This window comes from Phoca vitulina, unplaced genomic scaffold (assembly GCF_004348235.1).
Source record: "Phoca vitulina isolate PV1807 unplaced genomic scaffold, GSC_HSeal_1.0 scaffold5, whole genome shotgun sequence".
Taxonomy (NCBI): Eukaryota; Metazoa; Chordata; class Mammalia; order Carnivora; family Phocidae; genus Phoca; species Phoca vitulina.
Window position 1 is genome coordinate 75642324 of NW_022589708.1, and position 27475 is coordinate 75669798.

General features: G+C 44.2%; 1 protein-coding gene across 7 annotated transcripts in view; it reads left to right on the forward strand.

Moving 5' to 3' along the window:
• SPATA13 (spermatogenesis associated 13) overlaps positions 1–27475 on the forward strand; it is a 142349-nt gene that overhangs the window by 92702 nt on the left and 22172 nt on the right. The window contains exon 1 of one of the 7 annotated variants that reach the window (XM_032403334.1): positions 16714–18172. The exons of the other annotated variants lie outside the window; for them this stretch is intronic. Coding sequence (XP_032259225.1) covers positions 18118–18172 — 55 coding nt within the window. The 5' untranslated portion in view covers positions 16714–18117. Of the gene's footprint in view, positions 1–16713; positions 18173–27475 lie in introns of those variants that run through there. 7 annotated transcript variants of the gene reach the window in all.

Genomic DNA, 27475 nt, shown 5'->3' on the forward strand with positions numbered 1-27475 from the left:
TGTTGCAGTGCCTTTTCTACTGTGTATGCCCAGAGGGAAATTTATGCAACACACCCTTACTGTGGTAGTGGAAGGAGGTGGAGGAGGAAAGGAAATAGAAAATAAATAAATATTATGTATATATATGTGATACCACACGAGGAAATCTCTTTCTTCTGCTTCTGGCTGCAAGGCCATACGTGCTATTGTTGACTTTGCTCATCTCGTGCTGGCCGCACATCCCCCCCACCCCGGCGCCTGCCCAGTACCTTACCTGGTAGTGTCCTTTGCCAGGTGAGGTGGCCCAGACCTTCACCCCATGGTGTGGAGCTGGAGTGGTCCTGCTTGCTTAGAGTTGCCATTGTCTTTTTTCTTCCCCTCCCTCAGTCAAAAGCAGTCCATCTGTAAAAATGTGTGGGGCACCAAGCGGAGCCTGCCGGGCACTGGTTTTACCATGTGGGGTGGGGTGGAGGGTAAAGCATCACCAAGTTCACATGCTAGCATTGAATCCAATCCAGTAAGTCAGTAAATACCCTTCTCTCGGGCAGTAATGATTGCTCTGGGGAACATGAATGTGGGTGATGTGGTAGGGAGTGTCGGGAAGGGCACGGCAGAGGGTGACCCAGTGTCCCTAAGGAGGTGACGCCTGAGTGGAGGCTTGAAAGATGAGCAGGAGCCAAAGATCTGAGGGAGGCGAGGTCCCCGTGGCAGGCACTTCAGGTGCCCAGAGGTAGGCTGGCACTTGATGTGTCTGAGGTTCAATGAGAGGGCCCTTGACCAGAGTTCAGGAAACAAGGGCAGGAGAAGAGGGCGTTGCAGTCTGGCTGGGAGGCTGCGGCCAGATAGAAAGGGCATTGCAGGTCTCGGGTAGGACTTGGAGTGAAACGGGAAGCCACTGCCAGCCGGGGAGTGATAGGCACTGATTGAAGCTTTAGAGAGGAAGGATGGTTTGGGGGAGAAAAGACAGAGGAAGGGAGACTGACTTGGAGGTTATTGCATAAGTCCAGTTGAGAAACCGTGGTGGCACTGACCACAAAAGACGTCCATGTCTGTCTCGGGTGCTCATTTTCCCAGTGCACGGGGAGGCGAAAGTGGCCGGCCTTGGTTCTAATCCAGTGGGGCCGGGCCTGTGGATTCTGTGGAGGTCCTTCTCTCTTGGGAGAATGACAGGGCAGAGTTACTGAATAGGAAGAAAATATTTTGCAGATGTATTATCAAGTCATCATAAGAAGCGGCCCCTGTGCTTGCCCTTTGTATTCTGGCTGTGGGTGCACATTGCCTTGTCACGCACCGGTTCGGTGCACATACCCCATCCAGCACCGCATTACAACGTCAAGATGTGTCCCCAAGCCATCTCCGTAACTTCATTTCCCTTCGGCCACGACTGCATGCTTCGGGACGGTAACAGGCTAACACTTGTGACCCTCGTGGGCACGGCCTGTCACCGCGCTTCCCTCACTGGGGTCCTTTGGCAGAAGCATGGCCGTGCGAGGTGCCGTGACAGTGAATGAGGCCTTCAGTGAGATTCCAGCAGAGGTCTGACAGGTAAGGAAAACAAATCCAGGTCTAGAATAAATATCTTTCCCACTAAGGACAGATCATCTACCCCTCTATTATGAAAAGGGTCCATTGTAATCAACTCTCCACAAGAAGCTGTCTGGTTCCTTCAAGGAACCATATCATTAACTTGGTTGAGGGGGACACCCTGTGGTTTAGCCCAGGTTTGGCATCCATTTCTGCCACCATGGCCTTTTTTTTTTTTTCCTCCCTGAACCTACTGAGTAAGCATCAAGATGACTAGGAACAAAGATTGGCGTTTACAGAGTGGAACACAGTGTTCACACAATTATTAAATGGCCTCTTTTGCAATCGGATTCACGTAGGATACAACTGGGCATTCATATGGCACAGATGATTTCTCATGCTTTGAGTGTATTCTGGCTTATCTAATCATACTCCTTCCCCAAACCAGTCCGTTACCTATTTTGTTCTTTCCACATTCCTCCAAGCCATTCAGCCAAGCCATTGTCCTAGCCATCTATCTACACAAGCTAAATCCCTGCTGAGGCCCTCTCTCCTCTCCCTCAGAAAGGAAGGATTAGGAAGAATTATCGCTTAGAGTTTACTACGCCAGGGGGGAAGGGGGGTCCCTTGCCAGGGGGCACAGTTACCAGGTAAATGGTGGAAGATCCCTTTTGGGGAGGCTGGAAGGAAGAGTTGTAACTGTGGGATACCTACCCCAAGGTCACCTGGCTTCCGCTTCATGAAGAGGCTCTAAGTTTGGAAATCAGCTGAGATCTGGGAGCTGTGTGAGGGCCCTGAGTCTCTGTCACCAGATTTGGAGATTTCCTACTTACAAACCAAGTAATACGTTAGTGCAGTTACTCATCACTTTTGTTCCCGCAGACCCTATGATAAGTTGGGCATAGCCAGAGATCATGTGGGTCAACCATTCCCGGGACCGAGCTGGCCCTGCTGCCTAGTGTAAGAGCGATGCCCTCTTTTCTTGTAATACAGATGTCCCACCTCCATCGAGGTCCTGGACTTCACTGCAACAGAAACATCTCTCGCTGACTTCCCCACTGACTTCCCTTGCCTGGACAGATTAGCAGTACAGCACATATAAAAGTCACTGCCACTTCCATCATCTGATTTGGGAGACACAGCCCAGGGGATGATGAGTCCCTGACAGACTAGCTCCAGCATTTCCATCTTCTGTTTTTTGTGCTGCTTCCTTCCTATATGCCAGGAGCTGGCCTCACCACTGCTTTAAGAGTGGGCCAGTACTGGGTCCAAATCTACAGCCCATCAAAGTGCTGGGGTGACAGTCAGCTCCATGAGTCCATGTGTTGAATGCGTGATCTCTGGTAGATGTCACCCAAATGGATAAATTTGGTTTAATCCAAACTGCATTTGGTAAGTGGAGTGTATGCACCGTGTTTGAATCTTGATACCAACAAATAAAAAGATCATTTTGAGACAATGGAGGAAATTTGCACATAGACTGAGAATTCAGTGAAGAAATTATTGTTCATTTTGTTAGTGGGGATAATGATAGTGTAGTTATTTTTAAGTCCTTATTTGTTACAGGTACATACTAAAATATTTTTTGCACAAAACAATACATGTAAGTTTTGCTTTAAAATACTCCAAAAAGCTGCTGAGGAAGGTTGGAAAATAATTGGTAAAGTATTGATAATCGTGGGTTCATCATTTAATTTCTCTACTTTTGTGTTTGTTTGAAATGTAGCACAAAAGTTTTAAAAAATAATGAAAGTATGTTTCCTCCTCCCTGGGTAGGTGCTCCCCAAATTTGCAAATCAAGAAATGCCCACAACTAAATTTTTCTCAAAATGTAGAAATTTTGAATATTAGCAAATTGATTTTTGTTAAAAAATGAAGACCTCCTCCTTTCAGGTGGAGGTGAGCTGTCCCTTCTCAGAACTCCACAGCGCCATGCTGTGCTCCTTTCTAGCACTTCTTGCTTGCTTGCTTTAGTTAGAGTACTGTCTTATCTCCTTACTAGCCCCTTACAGTCTGTGAAGAAAGGTCACAAGGAGCAGTCCTCAGTAATGTGTATTGATCAAATGGGTGTGGTATTGAAATAATAGAATCCGGGTCAGGAATCACAATGGCACATCTAAGAGCTTTTATAAAGCTCAGGAATGGGAGGCTGCCAGCCTATAAAAACCTTATTGCTTTACTGGCGATGGTGGTTGTGGCCCTTCTTTCTCCCTGGGTCTTAGCAAGCATGCCTGTGCTGTGATAACTTGCTCTTAGGGAATTATCTTTGTTGCCTTTTGCTTTCTTCTGTAAGCTTTTTGTCTTACATAGGGGGCAACTTATTATATCACAGCCTACCCACGCTCCTGACTTGTCCATATTTACTTTGGGTTCCAGCCTTACATTCTCCCTTACTAGTCTGTATTGATCAGAAGTCAAATTTGATCGCTTTCCAAAATTCTTCTTCTATGTCTACTCATCCTTGTCTTTCTACTCATCTCACCCATCGAGTTCAGATTAGCTTGCTCATGTGAGATAAACCCAATGATTATCTTAATCAGAAAGGAAACATTTCCCAGAAGGGAAAACATTCAGTTTCCTCAGCTATCACATTTCTGTGGAATCTTTATGGGTTACAAGCAAGGAGCTAAAGCATGACCCTGAAGATCAGTAGACTTGGGGGTGCCATTTTATGAGACCAGTGCTCTAACCCCTGAGCTACAGAGCCTGGGAGTGCCATTTTAAAAAAATATGTTTGTTGGGGGCTCCTGGGTGGCTAGGTTGGTTAAGCGACTGCCTTCGGCTCAGGTCATGATCCCAGGGTCCTGGGATCGAGCCCCGCATCGGGCTCCCTGCTCAGCGGGAAGCCTGCTTCTCCCTCTCCCACTCCCCCTGCTTGTGTTCCCTCTCTTGCTGTCTCGCTCTCTCTCGGGCAAGTAAATAAATAAATAAAATATTTAAAATAAAATAAAATAAAAATACGTTTGTTATATATTTTTTTAATTTTTTTTTTTTAAGATTTTATTTATTTGCGAGAGAGAGAATGAGAGACAGAGAGCACGAGAGGGAGGAGGGTCAGAGGGAAAAAGCAGACTCCTTGCTGAGCAGGGAGCCTGATGTGGGACTCGATCCCGGGACTCCAGGATCATGACCTGAGCCGAAGGCAGTCGCTTAACCAACTGAGCCACCCAGGCGCCCTGTTTGTTATATTTTTAAAAGCCTTCTCCTTAACCATTAAGTATTGTATTAGAGTGTTTTTAATAATGCTACACAACAGAGGAGAAAAACAGGATTAGGTACAGTAATGATTAAATGTGAAAAATAAGAATATGGTTTTCTAAGGAGATACAAAGTTGACAAGTTGACTAGACTTTTTTTTTTTTTTTAAATAAACTCTACACTACACATGGGACTCGAACTCATGACCCTGATATCAAGTGTCACATGCTCCTACTGAGCCAGCCAGGTGCCCTGAATTGATTAGACTTTTTATGGCTTTTAAAAATATTTCTAAATTACTCAAATTATTGCTTGATTTGATTTTTTAGTAGTTTTATATCTTAATTTCTTATGAATATAGTCACTTCTGGCAAGCTAGGAAAGAGAATCAAATTAAGCCAGTGTAGCGCTCTGATGACCTAGGCCAGAATTGCTCAGTCTTCAGCAGAATGATGTAATAATTGAAGTTGTTAACAATGGCGTTGTGAAACTCTAAATCATAAACCCCCCATCCACATTTTTCATTAGGAAAACAACCAAAAAATCCAGTCCTTAAAGGCATGATGTATACAAAGAACATCTTTCTTTTTTAAATCCCAGTTAGCTAACATAGAGTGTTATATTAGTTTCAGGTGTACAATACAGTGATTCAACAATTCCATACATTACTCTGTGCTCATCATGATAAGTGTACTCTTAATCTCCTTCACCTATTTCACCCATTCCCCCACCCACCATCTCTCTGGTAACCATCAGTTTGTTCTCTATAGTTAACAGTCTGTTTTTTGGTTTGTCTCTTTTTTCCTTTGTTCATTTTGTTTCTTAAATTCCACATATGAGTGACATCATATAGTATTTGTCTGTCTCTGATTGACTTATTTCACTTAGCATTTTACCATGTTGTTGCAAATGGCAAGATTTCATTCTTTTTCATGGCTGATATTCCATTGTGATATTCCACATCTTCTTTATCTGTTCATCTATCGACGGACACTTGGGCTGCTTCCATAATTTGGCTATTGTAAATAATGCTGCAATAAACATAGGAGTGCACATATCCTTTCAAATTACTGTTTTCATATTCTTTGTGTAAATACCCAATAGTGCAATTACTGGATCATATGGTAGTTCTTTTAACTTTTTGAGGAACTCCATACTGTGTCCCACAGTGGCTGCACCAGTTTGCATTCCCACCAACAGTGCATGAGGGTTCCTTTTTCTCCACATCCTCACCAATACTTGTATATAAAAAACATCTTGATCTACAAAGGACATAATGACCCAAATTGTACACTGGCCAACCTGTCTGAGCCCATTAGAGCCGGCTAATGATTGGTGGAAGGAGGAAGTACAGTTGACCTTGAATAATGTGGGGGTTAGGGGCATGCCCCCACACCCACCCTGCACAATCCAAAATCTGTGTGTAACTTTTGGCTCCCCCTGCTAATAGCCTACTGTTGACCAGAAGCCTTCTTGGTAACATAAAGCAGTTGATTAACACGTATTTGGTATGTTATATGTATTATATACTGCATTCTTACAATAAAGTAAGCTAGAGAAAAGAACGTGTTATTAAGAAAACCATAAAGAGAAAATACATTTACAATACTGCACTGTATTTATTGAAAAAATCTGTGTATAAGTGGAGCCACCCAGTTCAAATGCATGTTGTTCAGGAGTCAGATGTGTCTTGAAAACCTGCGCTGAGGGATTAAAAAATTCCCGGTTCTGGTGTCAATAAGAAAGCAAGTAAAAAATAGTACAGACTGCACTCACATTGATCATGGGTCTTACCAGGGGCTACCCCTAGAAAACAAAGATAAGTGAAGAATAAGATAATGTAGAAATTTCCAAAATAAATTACTTAGTGATAAATCCGACATACTGCTTTTTTCGCTTTGGTACAGAATAAATTGAGGACTTTTTTAGAGAAACATTCAACCCTGAAAAGGTGACGGCAGTGGTGTCTACCACTGAATAAGCTCCTGCTTCCCAGTTAACGTTGCTGTTCTTCCACTGCGCATATCCCTGTGGAAACGTTTGTGGAAACCTCATGTCAGGCCAGGAGATGGAAAGGAGAGCTTATCCTAGTTAGCGCGTTACAAGCTCAGTTAATATCTTTTGGGGTAGTCCCCACTGGCCAGCACAATGTGGTCGAACACCTGCTAACTGCCCATAGGCATTGGCTTCTGCCCAGGGCCTTAAAGCTGGGTTCAGCCCCCTCTGTGACTTCTCCTCGCAGAGGTGGGTGCTGGTCCTCCGCGAGTAGCCCCAGGAGGCTCGGGGTGCCCAATAGGCGTTCTGCCGGGGTGAATCCCGCAGCAACACCGGGAGTTCTCCTTGCTGAATCGCTGATCATGTGAAAGGCTCAAGCAGAAACGATGGGGCGTAGCTGCCTCTTAGGGGAGCCTAACAGGAGCTCTTCTGAAGCTGAGGTCAGCGTGCCTGCAGCCGCGCCTGCACCGGGGCGGACCCAGCCCGGAGCCCAGGGGGCTGGAGAAGCACCCCCGGCCACGTGGCCGGGCGGTGCACGCGGCCGCTGTCCCCGCATCCTGCCTCCACAACTTGCCCCGCAACGGCCACCCCCAGAACGGCCCCCAGGCCTTGCTTGCCTGCGTCTGCGGCATGTTTCCTACACAGATTTAAGGTTGGTTTGTCTAAAAGAAAAAGTGTACTAAGACATCGAGGGCTGTCTTGAAAGCCAGGTGATTTTTAAATCCCCAGTGGGGATTATTACTCAGGGGTGACATTATTTCCATGTCTTCAACTTCTCTTTCTTCAATTTGATTTTGTACTGAATGTATTTGCTCAGAAACGGAAAAGATTTCCTTAGATGTATTTATCTACTTTTCCCCATTGAGGAACTGGTATTGGTTGTAAAAGCAAGTTTATTCAGCCTTATTGTGCAGTTGATACGACTGGTATTATTGGTGAGTGATATAGGCTGTGCCATTATGACATAATCAAACAGTGATATTTCAGGAAATGCCCAAGGTGCTCTGAAACTCTCAGAGTTGGGCTTTTAATATGCTCTTGGTTTAGGAGATACCTCATTTGCATTGACCCACTTAATAAATGTATGTGATGTTGTATATCTTGTTATCTCTGTAGCTCTGCCCTATTATGAGTGAGGCGCTGCTAGAGGCTGGGTGGTCCCGAGGAAGCCAGAGACTGTTCTCATAAACCTCCAGTGTGCTATAGGGACTTGTAAAGCCATTGCAAGGATAAAGGAGCTCCGGGTGTAGGGAGAGCATGCAAATCAGATCTGGGGAGTCCCAAGACTTCCTGGAGAAAATGACATCCAAGTTGAGGATTTGTTACTGAACCAATGTGGGTCTGCTCCTTGGCGAGAAATAGACTGACTACAGCAAGTGGAGTGGCCTCACAAGGTTATCTTTATTTATAGTAAATAAGGAGGACACAGGATAATTTCCAAAGCCATGCCTCCCCACACGGGTAAGCAGGCTCCTTCTCTTGGAGTTTGGGATGAATATTCAAAGGGGAGACCTTATCCTTGCATGTAATGGACAGGCATAAAGTTACACATGCGGACTCAGAAAACATGCCCATACCTATATTGTATGTTATGCTAATGAAGCTTATGCCCCTCCCAGAGCAGGGATTTTAACATAATGTCCTGAGGTAACTGTGGGGCACTTTCATCTTCACAGACTAGTCCTGCTTCAGGCCCGGGGAAGGTGGTCATCCTCCAAATGTTTCTTTTCCTGTTCCAGCAATTAGTTAGCTAGTTTCTAAAAGATAAAATTGATAGGCACAGTCTTCTAGGAGTTTGCTGGGCCCAGGGAGTCTCGCAGGTGACAATGTGAAGGATGAATAGAAGTTAGATTAGGTTTGTTGTTAGGGGAAGGTATATTCCAAGAGAGGGAACAGCATATGCAAAGGGTGGAAGCCAGAGAAAGGAGAGCACATTTGGGAAACTGAGGTTAGGGATGCCCAACAGAAACTTTCTTACCCCATCCGCAGGCCTCTCAGATTCAGGGTGTCCTGCACGTGCTGACTGATGCCTGCAGCATGATGAGTGCTTGCCTTAGTAGGCTGCTCATTCGGTACTGCTTGAGTTGTATCCCTACCAGGAGTCAAGGGCATGCCTCCAAACCCATTTATGGCAGCTGTATTTATTATTATAATTATAGATCTTACTTAGATATACAAACAAATGAAATGTAAGACTGAAGAGACAACTGTGAAAACTAAGCTGAATACTTTGTAGAGATTCAATAAAGGTGAATTGCCAAAAAATTAATTTCTGTCCAATTGGATGAGAATTGATAGCTGTAAAAAAAAAAAAAGAAAAAAGAAAAATCGAAGAATCTTTACTCAGAATGCTTCACAAGTGTCTCTGGTTATTATTGTACTTGAAAGAAACCAGAACTGGAAATCATAGTTGACACATTCTGGTGTGACCTAGGCAAGAAAGAATGCAGAGTTCCAGTCAGATGATCATACCCGAAGACCTCTGGTCCTTTGTGATAACAAAGATGAACCCATTGCACTTTTATATGTTTTAAGTTAAGATGTTTATGGCATAAATGCAGGTGTGATGTTTTTGACTTAGGGCTTTCAGGCAGCCTGACTGCACCTATGGGAGAACCCCTTCAGTGGATCTCCTCGCTGTAGCAGGAGGAGGTGAGGGAAGGATTGGAGTGTTGAGAGATGAGTCTAGACCAGAGATCAGAGGTAAGGAGTCTGCCCATTCTGGGCTTCCAGGTGAGGGGATTAGACTAGCCCAGGGGGCAACTAGGAGTCATAGTAGGGTTTTAAGTGGAGTGAGGTGATCAGATTTGCATTTTAGAGACATGGCTGGCTAGATTGTGTCCTTCCTGGAGACAGGAAGAGTCTGTTGCTAAATCAAGTGGACAGAGCCCTGATCTAAGAACATGACCATAAGTCGAGGTGCCTGGGTGGTGCAGTCCATTAAGCCTCTGACTCTTGGTTTCGGCGCAGGTCATGATCTCAGGGTCCTGAGATCAAGCCCTGTGTTGGGCTCTGCACTTAAGGCTTAAGACTCTCTCTCCCTCTGTCCCTCCCCACCTGCATGCTCATGCTTGCACTCTCTCTCTGTCAAAATAAATAATCTTTAAAAAGAGAGAAGAGAACACGTGACCATAGTCCTGGAGAAATGAAAACTTGGAGGTCCAGCCAGTTGGATGTTTTGGGTGCTGAAACCCAGGTGCCTGGGTAATGGGGAGCATAGGAGAAAAGCACATGAATGGGAGACTTGTTTCCATTCCAGGCATGTTGAATTGGAGGCACAGGTGGGACAGCCAAGTGAAGATGTTCTCACCATGCCCTTCATCATAATAGTCTGATATTGGGGAGGAAGACCCAGGAGAGAAGACTTGAAAGTCCTCAGCAAATGAGTGGTTGTTCTTAAGGCTATTGGAAGCAGTGTTATCATCCAGGGTGTGTATGAAAAATTACAAGAGGACCAGCAACATTTGGGGACCAGTAAAGGAAAACAAAATCCACAAAGAAGATAGGAAAGGAATGGCCAGACTGCTAAGTGGTTTCCCAGATGTCAGAGGAAGCCCGGCTTCAGGGACGGAGTGGTTAGCAAGGTCACATATAGCCAGAGTGAAGTTGGGCATTCTGAAAGATACACATTGGATTTGCGGCAAGGAGGAGGACAGTGTTGACCTTGATTGGCAAAGGCAGCTTGAGTTCACTGGGAGGGCAGAGCCAGAATGCAGCAGGAGGGTGGCTGCAAGGCGTGGGGGAAGTCAGGACTTTAAGTTTTAGTACAGAGGTGTTTTATCAATTTTGTTTCTTGTTTCCCTTAAATGTTAGGGCTAATTAAAAAACTTTTGTCTTGCTACCTTATTAAAAAATTATTTTGGCTTTACAGTACCTGAAAGCTCATTGATACAGATGGGTCTGTGTTTATTTTTACTAAATGTTTTTGAAAGAAATAGTAATATTAGGTATGCATCAGAAAGTTCCATTCCTTGATTTAGGGTTATGAAATAATACCCCAACATTAAGGAGGTGGAGGAAATTTAATCAGAAGAGTTTATGCCATTTTAACTCTTGATTTTTTAATTAAATAAGTTGTAAGAAATTACTGAAGCAATTTTTTTGAAAAATCATGTGATGAAGTTAATAAATTTATTAAAACACTTCAGATTTATTCTTTTACCTGGTCAAAACAAAGAAAATACGTTTTTTCCCTTTGCCTTAATTTGCTGCTGTTGATCCTCTTTCTAATTTGTTATTCTAATTACTGTTATGAAAGTTAATTTTCTCATTGATAGATCTTTGGGTCAAAAAACAGAATTGAATCCTAATCCTGTTGACTAGCTATGTGACCTTAACCTCAGAGTCTTAATGTCCTCCTTTGTAAAAGGAAATATTAATGTTCTGTACCCCACGGATGTGTGAGAACAACGTGGTGCACAGTAAATATGTAGCAAATATTAGCTATCATTCCTGCAAAAAGCCAGAGGGATGTATTCGTTACACAGGGGACAAGTAGTGAGGACCAGTGGTCCATGTTTATTGCCAGAGTTCTGAGTTACTTATTTGACTGCACTAACCAGCAGTTTAACCTTAGACAAGTCACTTAATCCAATGAGTAAAGCCCTAGAGCACTAGAAGTCTTTATGGAACAATATTCTGTTTAATTATTATCCAAATATAGGTTAAGCAAATTTAAAATGCATACACTCGGGTTATTAGCAAAAGAAAAAACTAGAAAGAATTTTTTCTGTTGATTCTCTTGACCCAAGATTTTAGGCATTATCTAAGGATGTTCCAAAGTATCACTTAGAGACTACACCAAGTTTTTTGTTAAAGCAAAAGAGAAAAAGAAACACAAAGCAAGTGTTAAGGCGTATGTGATGCCTTGAAGTTATTATAACCACGCCATTAAACCTTTTTGTCTGATCTCTTATTGTTTGGATTATCTTTCTGCGCCTGCTTTTCAAAAGTTTTCTTTCAATAATGAATCAGAGAGAAAATACAAAATCAGATCTTGTTTGCTTAGCACCTACTGAGAGTGATAGTAACAGTTCTTGGGAAAGCAGGTTTGAAGAATTGGGGATAGCGAGTTTTGGTTGTCAGGTGTGGACGTCATGAGTCTGGTCTCGTTCTCTTCTCTCCATCCCACTTTTATACTCTATTTCCAAGGGACACTGGGCATTGCTTGTATTTATTTGTGAAACAGGATGACTCAGTTCACTTGTCTTTAGGCACGTACTTGAAGGAAAAATATTTTCCTGCCTGCTAACACTGAGCACGTTAAAAATCTCTCTTCTGACCATGCTGTGAGACAGTGTGGATTCCACAGTCAGAGGAATTTAGAAATTATTCCGTATACAGGAACAAGTATTACAAACATGGACATCAATGCCTTGAACCACAGTCCCTGCAAGTTTTAGACATGCTGTTAGCTCCAATGGGAGTTTTATCTGTGCTGGTATTTCATGCCTTAATCACTGCCTATAATCAGAATTTTTTAAGAAGGAACTTAATGTTTTAGTCTGTCTCAGAAAAATAACAAAGCTTTTCACCTTTTCCCAGCAAATTCTTGAAATTGTTATCATCTTAACAGTTCAAACATTCTCAGTTCTAAAACTTGGATTTGTTCACATCTTTCTAGGATTAAAAAAAAAGTAAAAAGTCTTTAAAATATCCTGTGTCCAATACAAGTTTCAGAAATTGGATTTTAAAAGTAGAAGAAAGAATATTACAAGTCACAAAGGAGAGCCAAGAGATCTAAACATGTAGCAAACAACCACACAGTGCCTGTACTCTGTGCATGCTGTTGTTCCCAAAGCTGAATCCAACAAGGCTTAACACTACGCAGACCTTCTTCCTCCCTCAGTTCAGCAAGATTTCAGTTGTAAGTAGTGTAGCTGGCACCGAGACCGGATCGGGCTGACTTGGAAGCCCAGATTGCTTCCTTTCTACCCACTGTCTTGCAGGTGCTATACAAAACACAAAATGATTTTTTTTTATGTGTACAGAAGTATACCTGTGTGTCGGCTTTTAAGACCATGCCCTAATAATTGCCTTTAATTAAAACAAAAGAAGAAAGGGAAATTCATCCAGTACCTATTTTGCTCTTGTTGTTGAAACCTGCTCAGTCTTGAGGACGCAAAGACAAATACATAAATACAGAGCAGACATGAAATATGTACTAGGTCCAGAAGGATGAAAAAAAAAAACCACAAAAACATGTTGTTTACAGAAGACGGGAGAAGCAGAGGTCTTAAAATGAAGACCTTACTTTTCTTTTAAAGGGCAATTTTTATTTGTTTCTGAATTAGTCTAAACATTGTGATAAACAGTGCCCAGGATCGATGTCTTTTTTGGAGAGGTTGGGGCATGGAGTAGGGGCATGTGGGAGGGTTTTTAAGCCCCTGAGAAAATTTTCCATCGTCTTGTGTGTTTGAGTCTGCGTTACCACAGACTGAAAAGCAGTAGCTTTGAAAACACAAAGAGAGACACATTGACATCCTCTGTATCGTCAAGTGTGCACTGGGTGGTTCTCACCCAGCAGCTTCTTATAACTCGGGCTCCACTTCCTGTGTGCTCTGTGACAGGGTCCTCCCCTTCTGTGGTGAGGAGCCCGGCTGCCGAAGGATGTTTCAGTAAGACCTCAGTTGAGCCTGCCTTAGCCATACATGAGCAGGCAGCATATACAAGTTTCAGAAATTGGTTATATTTTCTTATATTTCTCTGGAAAATAGCATAACTGGTCTGTAGATGAATAATACGGCTTGTTTATTGTGATTAAATCCATTCAGAATAAAGGGATCCCTCTGGATACTCAGTTATTTGTGCTAGTGGACAAGGGAGCATTGGTTTGAATAACTGATAGCAAATGTAGCAAATTAGTTCCTGTTAAGGAGTCCCCCATTCCAGCTTTAGGAACTGCGGCCCCGTATCAGCAATGGAGAAGAGCAAGTGAGTGTACACAGAACACATGCTGCAGGGGTGCCTGGGTGGCTCAGTCGGTTAAGCGTCTGCCTTCGGCTCAGGTCATGATCCTGGGGTCCTGGGATCGAGCTCCGCATCAGCAGGGAGTCTGCTTCTCCCTCTCCTTCTGCCCCTCCCCCTGCTTGTGCTCTCTCTTTCAAATAAATAAATAAATCTTAAAAAAAAAAAATGCATTCTGCGTTACTCTTGATTCTGGGTAGTCGTTGTTCACATGGGAGTTTGTACTGTAGCTCAGTCCAGCCAGATGTAGGGAGTTCCTCCGTTCGTGGTGACGTGGTACCTGTCCTTGAGCCCATTTTCTAAAACTGACAGTATTGTCGTGCCAAAGGATAGTGTTACTCTGTCTTCTGGGGCCTTCTCCTATCTTGTGCCTGTCCTGTAGCTCTTGGTGATGGGGCCATATCTAAACCTAGCGGGGACATAAAGTTACCAGGATATTCCTAGGCTATGGACACCTCTGTCATGTGGGAAAGGTTGCTGCTTTCAGCAGCAGCAGGGAAACTTTGAGCAGAAAACCGGTGCTGGTAATCTTTCTGCACAAAGCAGAAGGTAGTCATGTAAGAAAATCTATACCATATTGTATTTAAAAGAAGAAGATCTCAGGGGCTCCTGGGTGGCTCAGTCGTTAAGCGTCTGCCTTCGGCTCAGGTCATGATCCCAGGGTCCTGGGATCGAGCCCCGCATGGGGCTCCCTGCTCTGCGGGAAGCCTGCTTCTCCCTCTCCCACTCCCCCTGCTTGTGTTCCCTCTCTTGCCGTGTCTCGCTCTGTCAAATACATAAATGGAATCTTTAAAAAAAAAAAAAGAAGAAGATCTCAGAAATTCAGAGCTAAATGGAACCTTAAACAACCACCTAGTCAATCTCAAGAAACAGTCCTGGAGAAGTAGAGATGACCACTGGTTTGAGTTTGAGGTATCACTACTAACTTACCCCAATTGTTTTATGGCATTTCCTTTCCACATAGGTGTGTGTAAATATATATGGGTCTTAGGACCACTTTGCCGAAAATCACCTTAATTTCTGTATCTTTAATATAAGAAAAATCATCATAACATTCCATGTGTTTTCAACTTTTACTTTATTTTCACTGATTTCTGAATATTTGATAATAGGATATAATTTGAATTTCTCTCCTCCCCTATGGGACGGATCACTTACTTAATTCTTTCAGGGTTGCCAGTAATCAATGTTTGTAATTCCCAGTCCTGACCGTGTAATGTAGTGGTGTCTTATCCAAGGAGAATAGATTAATGTGTGTGTTTGGGTGGGGGTGGAGTTTAACTTCAACTTTTTTTTTTCAACTATGCTTAAGGTCTTTTTTTTTTTTTTTTTTTAGATTTTATTTATTTATTTGACAGAGAGAGACACAGCGAGAGAGGGAACACAAGCAGGGGGAGTGGGAGAGGGAGAAGCAGGCCTCCCGCGGAGCAGGGAGCCGGATGCGGGGCTCGATCCCAGGACCCTGGGACCACGACATGAGCCGAAGGCAGACGCTTAACGACTGAGCCACCCAGGCGCCCCTATGCTTAAGGTCTTTGCTGTAGTATTCTTATTCTATACTTACTGTAGTATTCTTGTAAATACAGGCTTTAATCACTAAAAAAAAATTTTAAGCTGAAAGTCAAACCTCTGTATTACTTCTTCCAAAAATATCTTAAAAGGGTTGTTGGGTCAGTATCCTTCGATAAGATGCCTCATTTAAACACAGTTTTTGTTTACTTTTTTCCTTCTTTTTATCTTTGTTTTGTTTTGGGTGTGCAGTAAAGTAAGTTTACTTAGTAAATGCCTTTGATTTAAGATCCTAAACTCCCAAGGATCTTAGTGTAGTGCCTTGACCCTATCTCTGGATTTGGAAGAAGTCCTTGGGATATAAGAGCTACCCTTGTACCAGCTGCCAGTGAAAAGCAAAAGTGAGCAAACAAACCCTTAGGACAATACCAAGGAAATGTGGCAAAGAGATCTTTTTCTTTTTGACATCTTGCAATTTTAACCAACCAAGCAAACAGACGAACCCCAAATTTAAGAAAATGAAAACACTCTAGATTTTATTTGCCTCCTGCTGGAATTTAAACTTAGAAGGGATACCCATCAGAATTAATTTCAACTTTTCACTGGTCAGTATCTCAGCATTTCACCTCTTTATTCTAACTAAAACCACATCTATCCATTCATTCCATCGTCTTCATTAGTTTCTGAATTGATTTTTAAAAGGCACACTAGCATTCACGATATTGCCTCAGAGGAAGGAGTTTCTTGAATTGACTAGAACAATACTTCTCAAACCTGAATGTGTATTTGAATGCCCCAGACCTTGTTAAAATGCAGGTTCCGGTTCTACGTATGTGGGTGGGGACCCAGAGTCTTCACTGCTAACCACCTGCCGGGTCATGCGGGTGCTATGGGTCTGTGGACCACACCCCACGTGGCAAGGCCCTAGCACACTTTCTTTGGGAGTTTAGTAATATGTGTTACTATTAAAAGAGAGTTTTGTGACCCAATAAGGTTGGGAAATTCTGTTATAAACAATGTTACACAGCTGTCATTTGGATTTATGGGAGCCTGTGGCTACTAATGTATCCTTGTGCATTTCCTAGAGGTAGACTTTTTGCATGGACCTGCTATGCAACTAGTATTCCCTGTGACATATATATAGGAAACTTTACCTCATAGACTCTGTTCTGAAAAATAATTTCAAGGAGTCTTTTGAGTCCATAATTTAATTTAGTACCACCTTTTTAAAGAAGCGATAGGCCCCTTTTGAATGAGCCATTTTACTAATCATTTAAAAAATCTGACTCTCTTGGGCGCCTGGGTGGCTCAGTTGGTTAAGCGACTGCCTTTGGCTCAGGTCATGATCCTGGAGTTCCGGGATTGAGTCCCACATCGGGCTCCCTGCTCAGCAGGGAGTCCGCTCCTCCCTCTCATGCTCTCTGTCTCTCATTCTCTCTCTCGCAAATAAATACAATCTTAAAAAAAAAAAAAAAAAATTAAAAAAAAAATCTGACTCTTAAATCATTTTAAAAAATACTTGCAAAGGGAAAATTTGAAGCTGACCTGGTGTTGTGAGTGTGATTTTGTGTGTGTGTGTGTGTGTGTTGTCACTGCATTTCACCTTTGTTATGGATTATTAAAGTTGTGAGTTCTCGAGAAGACCTTCTTCAGCTGGATTTAAGGGTGGGATGCATCAAGTCAGTAGAAACAGCCCCAATACTTAAGAACAGTCTACAGTATAGCACATAGTCAACATGGGTAGTGTATTAATCATGCAGTTTTGCCTAGTGAGTTCATGCTGTGTGGGAACTAGCACCTTTTCGTGGACCTTGGGTCTTTTGAAGTTGAGATAGCATTATTGGTGACATTTATTAATCTCTAATGAAGTGCTGGTATTGTTCTAAATACTTTTTAATATGTTCTCAATCACCCTCAGAAGATTATTGGTGCCCCAGTCATACCCATTCTACAGACCAGAAACTGAGATCCCTAGAGACTTAGAAACTTTTCCTAATGTAGTTTGGTAGAGCAGATTTTGAACCCAGGGGTCTGAGTGCCATCAGTGTAAAACATGCATTTACTAATTGGTTCTGTTACTGTTTTAACCACCGTTTATTGACGGATGACCATGTGATCACTACTTTGCATATATTATATCTCGTTCATAAAGTTAAAAAGGCAACGTCTTCCTGTCATGAAGAAATTGAAGGAAGCGTAGTTTGTTAAGGATTGTTGTTTCACAATATAAAAGAAAGACTTGCTCATCGTACATAACTTGGAAAATGGTGAAAAGTATGGGCGAAATAAATGACCTGTATGTCATCTAGAGAGATGCTGTAAGAAACAGCAATTCTCTTCATTATAGACGATACACACTTTATATAGTGTGAAAGATATACATATTACTTTCACATAGTAGACGGTACACATACATACATATATATTTTTTGAACAAAATCCTTCCTTTAAGGTGATTTCATAAATTTACAATTAACATAACTCAGATTTTTGTCATGAAATCCTAACTCCATTTTTGAACTTAGCGACCTCTCTGCTTTTTCCCCTGTGAAATAGATACCTTTTTAAAAGCTCTCTGAAAGTCTAACTCAGCCTTTGGGATTGTAATTAAAAGCAGCAAACGCATTTCTCCCACCTTCGGCAAAGGCTCTTGACCACACCTGATACGCTGGTGAGTGTGTTTGGGTTTGGTACGCGGAGGCTTTGCTTGAGTTTAGAGTTTCCTCCCTGACGTCCCTGGGACGTCTGGAGCCGCCAACCGTAGCGGCTCTGAGCAGTGAGCGAGCTGTCAGCCTCTGAGCAGGCTCTGGCCGGGAGTGCACACAGCGTCAAAGCCGTGAATAAGCGATTTCTGCAGTTTCCGTAGCTGAGAGCCTGTGTGATTCTCCGTGATGCTCAGTCACACCCCAGTCCTGCTCTGAATGTGGCTGTTTTTCAAAGAGAAGGATGGTAGCTAGAGGGGAAATAGCAAGATTTTGGAGTCTGGAAAGCCTTCACATGGGTATGTGTGCACAGAATGAATTATTATATTGTGGCAATGTTGCTGATTCCACTGTTTCCTTCCAAGTTACGCTGCTTTCTCTTTGCTGCTTCTTGTCAGTTTAAGTGTGTCTGTGAAAGTTCATTCATCCTAGTGCAGCGTCCTGAGGGTACTTTTAGTTGTGGGTACAGTAAATCAAGGAAACTGGCTTTGTTTATGGTATAGCTGTTAGTGTGAAATGGAAAATAAGAAGCAAGCATCCTGTATGAGTTATGGATCTGGTTTTTATTGTGCTGGTGTTTCTTCTGTTACATGAAATTCTTTTATACAAGAGTTTATTGTTGGGCTGTATATAAAAATGTTCCTTGCTGATTTGGGGTATGTAAGGCTCTCAGTTGATTTCTGAAAAAGACTGTTTACTGTTTTCAAAAGTGTATTGCCCCGTATTTGGTTACTGCACTGTTCTCCCTCTTACTTTTCAGTACTTTTGTGAGTGTTGTCAGCTAAAGTAGTTCCTCTTTAAATGTGAAGGAAATGTGGTGCTCTCACCCTAAAAAGTTATAGATTGTGATCCATGTATTCTTTAAAAGGAGTAAGAAAAAACAACTACTTCACAGGAAGAATTTTAGCCAACTGCTACAACGTGGATACAGTAGGATGCCTTTTTAAAAGTCTTCTCTCTGTTTTTGCCTTAAGTCAATGCCAGTAACTCAGACTGAAATGAATGAGAATTGCAGCTGACAGCTTGAAGGCTGCCTTGGGCCTCACTGGGGCAATACAGTTTAGAGTTTGTGCTTCTTCCTTGTTTTAATTGGTTTTCTGTGTTGGCCGAGAGCAGACAGGGATGTGGTTATGGCTTCTGTGTCTGGCAGACTGAAAAAACAAGACCAGCGTGTACGCCCGTTTCACTAAAAAGTTGCCCACTGATAACTGCATTCAGAGCACAGACCTGCCTACCAGGGGCTGTGCTTGTCCACTTCAGTAACTGGGTACCATGATCCTGTTGTCTGCTGCGGACCAGATGAGGCTGGAATGGAGAACAGGGGGTGCTGGCTGCCCCACTCATCCTGAGCACCAGTGGGTGGATCTGTGTGTTTATTACAGCCGAGCCAGCCACGCCAGCGCGTGGGAGAGCAGAGGTGGCCAGGCGGGCAGTGAGGGGAGCCCCCCGCTGTCCTGCTCCTCTCAGCATTCCTCCACTCCCTGGGCAAGATTCCCAGTCTTTCTTCCCACACTCTTGCAAAGGCCGAGGGAAGGCCTGACCTAGCCTCTGGCTGTGAGTGGAATGCTCCCGATGTAGCTAAAGAAAGAGGCGCAGCATGGCAGAATCTTCTGTGCAAGGCTTTGCGCTCGCCCCCACCGCCGTGTTGCCTGAGGCTCCCCTGCTCCTGCCCTGCCGCCGCAGGTGGCTCTGTTCCTTCGATGAGCCTGGCTGGAAAGAAAAGGAAGGAACTCTCTTTAACTGGGAAGGCTGGTTCTGTAGGAATTTTCTCTTCTCCGGCTCTGAATGTTTACTGGCTCAGTGTGTTCCAAAGACTTTTTCATACACTGGCTATGCTAAGCATATGTGTGTATGTATATATATATATAATGGAAATGACAGCAAACACAGTATTTAGTTGACTTTAAATGATATGCCAGCATAAGATAAAATACTGAGTTTGCTAAATTCTGGGTTCTCTTTTATTTGAGCACCCTGATTGGGCGGGGGGCAGGGGAGGGGTTGGGGGACCCTGAGGGACAGCCTGATGGCCCTTCTCTCAGGAGGAAGCTCCAGCCAGGGACAGGCAGGGAGAGGGTGGGCCCTGGGCCGTGGTCCCTGTGGCTAAGTGAGGGCAGGACTGAGGCAGGTGCGTAGCAGGATTGCTTTGGAGCCAGACAGACCTGGGTTTGAATTCCAGCCCCACCACCTGGGAGCAGTTACTTAACCTCTTTGAGCCACAATTTCCTCCCCTATAAACGGACAGTAATAATTCCAAGATGCTTACAAGGCTTGACCAAGATGATTTATATTAAGTGTTTAGCGCAGTGCCTGGTACACACTAAGAGTTCATTCCGGGGATGTGGTGAAACCAGATAGGTTCTTGCTCAGGATTTGCGCAGCCAGCCAAGAAGCAACCATCAGGAGCTGCGAGGGGGTGGTGAGACCCAGCCCAGAGAGCCGTCGGGGGGTAGCCAAGTGGGGGAGAGGAGCCCAGGACAGATCCACGGGTGGCAGCATGGTGGACTGGGGAGCCATAGTCAGAACCAGAAACCCAAGGAAGAGCAGCAGCTTGCTAAGAGGATGCCAAGGGACAAGCCCAAAGGTAAAACCTGAGGGTTCATGGCAAGACACTGAGAAACCGAGAGCCTAAATCCCGTGTCTGAATTGGAGACGGGACGGAGGGCAAGCTTCCAGAGTGGGAGGAAGCTGAGGTCTCTCCATCTGCTCTGCTCCCAGGGGAGAGTGGAGCTCCGGGAGACCTCGGGGGTGTTGTCTTGGGGATACGAAACCCTGGTATCTGAGGGCTCTGAATACCCACTTGGCATATGAGCACAAGCAGACTCTTTTCCAAATGATACAGAATATATGTATATGACCCAACTCTAGGGTAAGTTTTGGCCTTAAATTGAGAAGAGGGAAGATGATTCATAGGTAGTTTAAAACAAAACTCATTAAACCATTTGTAGAAACAAAATCCACTGTCGGGGGTTTGGTGTAAATGAAGCCCAGTTGTGATGTAACTTATTCACATCACCAACCACTCCAGGCAGCAGAAGTCAGCAGTGGCCCTAAGTTGAATCCAGATGAAAAGCTATATGCTGGGAGAATTATTTTCAGAAGACCCATAGACACTATTAAACGTTATCAGTGAAGGCTAGCATGTCCATTTCTAGGACCCTTTTTGATCTTATTGTCAATACATTTAAAAGGCTCAAAAATACTATTTATGGGAAATGGTTTGCAGGTCTTGATTAGGCATAATAGTCACTTTCGTGACGGTAACATTTTAAATTCTAGATATGAAAGCTAATCATTCAAGCCTTTCACCCAGTCAAGTGACAGTGACTAGTAAGCATGTTTCTTTTCCCTAAAAAGTTCTTTTACCTGGGAGAGGGGTGGGGGCAGATATAAAGAGATAGGTACATGAACAACTAACCAGAATATTGTAGTTAAACAGCTAAAATATAATAACATAAGTGTGATGAATATTTTAAAGGTGGTAAGCCCTACCATGCTTCTGGAACATCAGAGACAGAGATTGTTGCTGCAGGGGATCAGGGAATAACAGGGAGGAGAGCCAAAAAGTCATGGAACCCATCACTAAGAAGTGGGAGCCAAGCTGCCACAAAGTCGACGAGGCAGAATCTGACTGGCTCTTTGGATGAGAATGTTGCTCCATGTGGAGAGGGTGGCATGGACAAAGGGATTTTGTCCTTTTTGTTAATATAGGGAACATTCAGTGGTACAAAGTAGCTAAAGCAGAGGTTTTCACCAATGAGATCAGGGTACGTTGCTCTCCAGATTGTGACTTGCTGCACGGACAGGCCACAGAACCCATCCATCCTAGAACAAATCCATGCGGGTGGTTTACGTAAGTTTGGCCTTCAAGTCCCATGGTTCCCACAGTTAGCCAGGCATCAGAATCACTTGGCATGCTTTTGGAAATCAGTTCTCAGCAAACATCCCACTCTCCCTGAGCACTTGGTTCCGTGGTCCAGCGTAGGGCAGGAATCTTTATTCTAAACATTCCCCAGGTGATTGGGAGCCATCCCTGTTGGATGCATGGGAGCCACTGAAGAGGAAGGAGTGTCTCGTGTTTTGACACTGAAGCCAGCCCCCTGGAACCGGGTTGGTCCCCTCTGTGTGCGTCTCCATGGCTCAAGAGTGGCTCTGGGTCATCGGGGTTTCAGCCCCTGCAGCGGTGGCTCTGTGAGAGCTGCTCACGCCCTGAGCCCAAGCTGCTGGCCTGCCTCCCTCCCCTGAGTTTGCTATTTCTGGTTTGAAGATGGGAAGCGAGGCGGGCTTATCTCGAACCTGAGGAAGTCTTGAGTGACCAGCAGGAGGTTTTCTAAAATATGTGTTTTGAACAGATTATTCTAAGTGTAGGAATTCCCCTGCAATCAGCCAGGTTTGGTGAGGGGAAGTCCCCCCAGAGGAGCTGCCCCGCGGCGGGAGGAGGGCTGCTCGGTAGGTAGTCCGTGTTGGGGTGAGGTGCATCATGACAACGGCTGACATCTGGTGACCTTCACATCAAGTGGCTGATGGTGAAGCCCGCTGTGTTCGTTCTTACCTTCTTTTTATGTAACAAAACACTTCCACATGCACCCTGTCACTGGCCCTCCCCACGGACGCCTGAGACACATTAAGAGACATGTCATTTTTCTCCATTGCAAATGAGAAAGTGAAGACTCAGGGAGCTCAGGGTCTTTTTCTGCGTGGTCTTGCTTGGACCCACACCAAGGTCTCTAGACTCCCAGACCGGTGCTTTTGAAATTCCATCACTCTGCTCAAAATCCCTTAAACATGCAGAAATAAGCTAAACGGGAAATAGACGGGTTGTGTGTCCTGAGAAAAGCTCCCACCAGGACATGTTTTCTGTGTGCGTAAATCGGACTCCTATAGGAAGTCCTTACCCTTTGGCACATGTTATAAAACAAAATTTTCCATTGTTGGTGATGTTTGATATTTCCTGTCATAAAAATTCACCTTTGGAGTCTGTAGCCAGGTTTCATCCCTTCACCAATGCAAAATATAAGTCCAGACAGAAGAATGTCTGTTGCCTCCCTGAGGAATGTTTCCCTTAGGAATGTGGAAGCTGTTTATTGTTGGCCTTTAAAAAAAAAACAAACAAAAGGAACCTTAGGTCATCTCTAGTTGTATTATCTCTGTATTTGCAGCGGTCCTGCTGACTTAAAAATAGTCTGTGCTCTATGGATGTGTGGCTCTCTCCAGTTGTCCCTAAAGCCACATCTGGCCGGGCTGTGCATGTGGCCTGGGGAGGTGACCGGTTCACTCAGGAAGTAAGCAGGGAACCGGGGTGGGGGTGGGGATGGGGGAGGGGAGAACTCAGAGCTGAATCTCAAGGTACGACTGCAGAAGGGACAGGGCTAGGTAGGGGATGCCACAGGAAGAAGGTGGCCCAAGTGCAGCACCTGGGAGACCCTCAGGGAACAACAGCCTTTCCAGAAGGATGCTAACTATGACAATTCAACAAGAATGTTAAGAATTCATTTTATACAGACTTAGAGTATTTCTGTGGATTTACTCTATGGAAAAAGGTGTATTTCAAAATTGGTCCGAGCCAGAGCTATGTGCTAAAAATCAGTATGCAGAGCTTTTAGATAGCGAAGGATGTTCTCTTTGGGCTTGAGTGCAGCTTTTTTTTTTTTTTTTTTAAGATTTTTTATTTATTTATTTGACACAGAGAGCACAAGCAGGTGGAGTAGCAGCAGAGGGAGAGGGAGAAGCAGGCTTCCCGCCGAGCAGGGAGCCCGATGCGGGGCTCGATCCCAGGACCCTGGGATCATGACCTGAGCCGAAGGCAGACGCTTAACGACTGAGCCACCCAGGCGCCCCTTGAGTGCAGCTTTAAGAAGTGCTATGGAAAGAGAACACACCGTGTCTGCTTTCATATTACTGTATCTAGGGCTTTGGGGGATTTTAAAAGTGATTTCAATCCACAACAATCTTTGATCCATGTTTCCAAGATTGTTTTCAAAAATGGCTTTTCCACACCTATGTATTCAACAGAAGAAATACATTTGGTGAGGCTGTGGAGAAATTGGAGCCCTGTGCATTGTTGGTGAGCGCATACAGTGGGGCAGCCACGGTGGAAAACAGTATGGAAGTTCCTCCAAAAGTTAAAATAGAGTTGCCATGTAATCCAGCAATCCCACTTTTGGGTATACATCCCAAAGAATTCAAAGCAGGGTCTCCAAGAGATCTGTGCATAGCCATGTTCACTGCAGCATGACTCACCGTGGCCAAGAGCGGGGAGCAACCCAGGGACATCCACAGATGAATGGATATAGAAAACATGGTGTGTACATACAATGGAATATTATTCTACCTTTAAAAGGAAGGAAATTCCGACAACATGCTACACACATGAACCCTGAGGACATGATGCTAAGTGAAATAAGCCAGTCACAAAGGGACGAATGCTGTATGGCCCCACTTAAAGTATCTAAAGTGGTCAAAATCATAGAAACAGAAAGTAAGAAGGTGGCTGCCAAGGAAGGGGGTAGGAAGAAGGGAGAATTAGTGTTTAATGGGTATAAGGTTTCCATCTTGCAAGATGAAAAAGTTCTGGCGACCTGTTCACAACCATGCGAATACGCAACACTGTTGAACTGCAGTTAAAATGGCTAAGATGGTTAATGTAATGTTACTGTGGTTTTTTTTAAACACAATAGAAAGGAGGAAAGGAAGGAAAACATTAAATTTACTCTTTTTATTATTAGAATATATTCATTTCTCCTAATTTTGCTGAAGGTACATATTGAGAATTTATCATAGCTCCACATCATGCAAAATTCTCCCAAAGAAAAAGTCACCATGACTGACCTTAATCTATAGTTGAAGATTTTGAGGCCATTAGGTTAAGTGAGACTACACTCACTCAGTGAGGAAGTGATGAGGCGGAGTGAAGAGGCCTGCGATCCACGTGGCCCGTGGCGCAGACCGGCTGTGTGCGCAGAGGCCTGCCCGGTGGAGGTGCCCGTGGGCTTCGGCACACGGTGGGAGAGAAGATCTGCTAAGTAGAGTGGGGTCGGATTACAGAGGGCCTTGAACTGCTGCAGGAGAATTTTGTCAGGATGCAATTGACAACTACGATGTAGTTTCTAGTGAAAATGATGAAACCGATGTTTTAAGAAGTTCACCTTGGATAAGTCTCGGGAATAAAAGGCACAACATAAGGAATATAGTCAATAATATTGTGATAGCGTCCCGTGGGAATAGGCGGGAGCTCCACTTGTGAATATAGCACAGTGTTATCAAATTACTATGTGGCGCACCTCAAACTTAAGGAACATCGTGTGTCAACTATACTTAAAAAAAGAAAGAAAAGGTACAGACAGAAAACCAGTTTACCTTGGAAGTGAGCTGTAGGATGGCTGGCAGGGAGCCAGGTGGGGACGGCAAGCAGGAAGACCACCGTGTGCATCTGGCCTTGCACCCAGCTCTGTGTAGCCCTGTTAAATAGTTAAAGATCTTGGAACTTTAGCTTTACTCATCAGCAATCTGCAGTTCAGTTAAAAACCAATATTTTGAGTGCTTTTTCTCTGCCAGGTATTATGCGAGGTGCCAGGGATACAAAAACGGACTCTGTCCCTACCCTAAAGGAAGTTACGGTCTCAGAAGGGCAACACACATGTCAAGACAGTGCGTATGCACTGAGGCCGCATCAAACTGTAGCACTAAAATCCCTCCCATCCAGACAGCAGACACTGAAAACCCCAACTCCATAAAATGTGTGTAAATTATAGGACAGAAACAAGGAGTCCTCAACTGAGAGGGACTTGAAAATCGTGAAGGGAAAAGGATAAAACAGAAAATCAGATCTTGGCAGACCCAGTTGGGACCCGGGATCAGGAGTAGGAAGAAAAGGGAAGCAAGAGGGACAGGAGATGGGTGAACATTGCTACGCTCCAGAATGCTGTGGAGGTACCAAGATTGGGATAGTAAGCCATTTTTATTCTGTCCAGTCGTCTTTGCCTTATCACTTAATAACAAGGGTAGTCCTGGCAGAGGCAGCGCCAGCGAGGAGGAGCGAGGACATTGGCTTGACCGCTGCTGCACACGCCGTGTGCTATCGCGGCGTCAGTTACTTATCTGGAAGTTGGGGAAACCAGCAGTAGCCACCACATAGCATTGCCGTGAGGATTATATGAGCCGAGTCACGCGAAACAACACTCTGTGCCTGGCGCATTGTGATGCTGAGGGAAATCATCTTGCACTTGTGCAATGTTTTTCAGTTTATTCAGATAGTGCTTTTATGTATCATTTCACCTGAGGTTCACAGTAATGTAACAATAAGTTACTTGTTGAGGATTTACAAATGACCCCGGGCAATGCCTATTACTATCTGTATTGGACAATTTGGCAGATGAAACATTGAGAAAGAAACTTGACCAAGGACTCAAACTACTAACAAACAAAACACCAGAAATGATTTTTATGCAGCACTGTTATTTGAAGCCAAGTCTGCCTGCCCCAAAGCCCTGCTCTTGGACTATGTGCTGGTTGTATTTTCATCCATCCATCCAGCAAATACTTAGTGAGTGCCTGTGTGTGTCAGGCAGTGGCCGGGTACTAGAAATACAGTTAAGAACAAAGCTGACAAAATCACTGCCTTTATGTAGTTTGCATTTTAGTTGGAGAGACAGACAACACACAAAGTATATTAGATGGTCAGAGATGCTGTGGAGAGAAATGAATCCGGAAAGAAGAGCAGGGGTGGAGAGAGGGGTGGTTTTGAACGGGCTGGTCAGGGAGGGACTTGCCTGAGTCTTGTGTGCTTGGGGGAGGGTATCAGGCCCAGGGAACAGCGACCCCGGACAGGGGAGAGCCGGACCAGGAAGCGAGCAGCCAACAGAGCCAGAGCTGAGTGACAGGGCTAGGAAGTGCAGAGTGTGTTTGCGGTGGGGTTGGGGGGCCCATCTTCAGGGTCTTGGCCTTTCTCCCCTGGATGGTTTGGAGTGGTGGAGTGACAGGATGGCTCTAGCTACTTTGGGGAGAATCACAGCTAGCAGGGAGGGGCTGCTGGGGTGACCTGGCTGGAGAGATGGGAGAGCAGTGAGAACAAGCCAGATTCTGCACCTGTTCTCAGGGGGAGTCAGGATTTGCTGATGAGCTGGATGTGGGATGTGCGAGGCAGAAGAAAAAGGATGACCTCTGAATAGATAAAACGTGTAAACTTACTCCCATTTTACAGACGGGAAAACTGAGGTTGGAAGAGGATAAACACCTGGCGCCAAGGTCATTTAGCTAGAAAGTCAGTAAAGCTAGGGTATTTGCCCAGGTATTTTTACTCCACATTCCTTAGGCTTCCACCGCAGGCCTCCTGCCCTACCTCACTTACCCACTGGAAGACTAAGTCAGCTGACCCCACCTAGCCCCTAGAACCATCTTGTTTCTGTGATGATTAGTAAACATTAATCCACACTGTGGAAATCTTTCTCATGGTGCAGCTCAACCAGAGATAGTTTTCTAAGTGTTTATGAAAGCAACTCAGACCATTCAGTAGATGAAAATCTCCAGACAGCTTTAGGCCACTACCTCTTGTGGAGGTTTAGCATTTTTTCAATGGAATCCCTTTCTCATTAGACTCCTGTAAA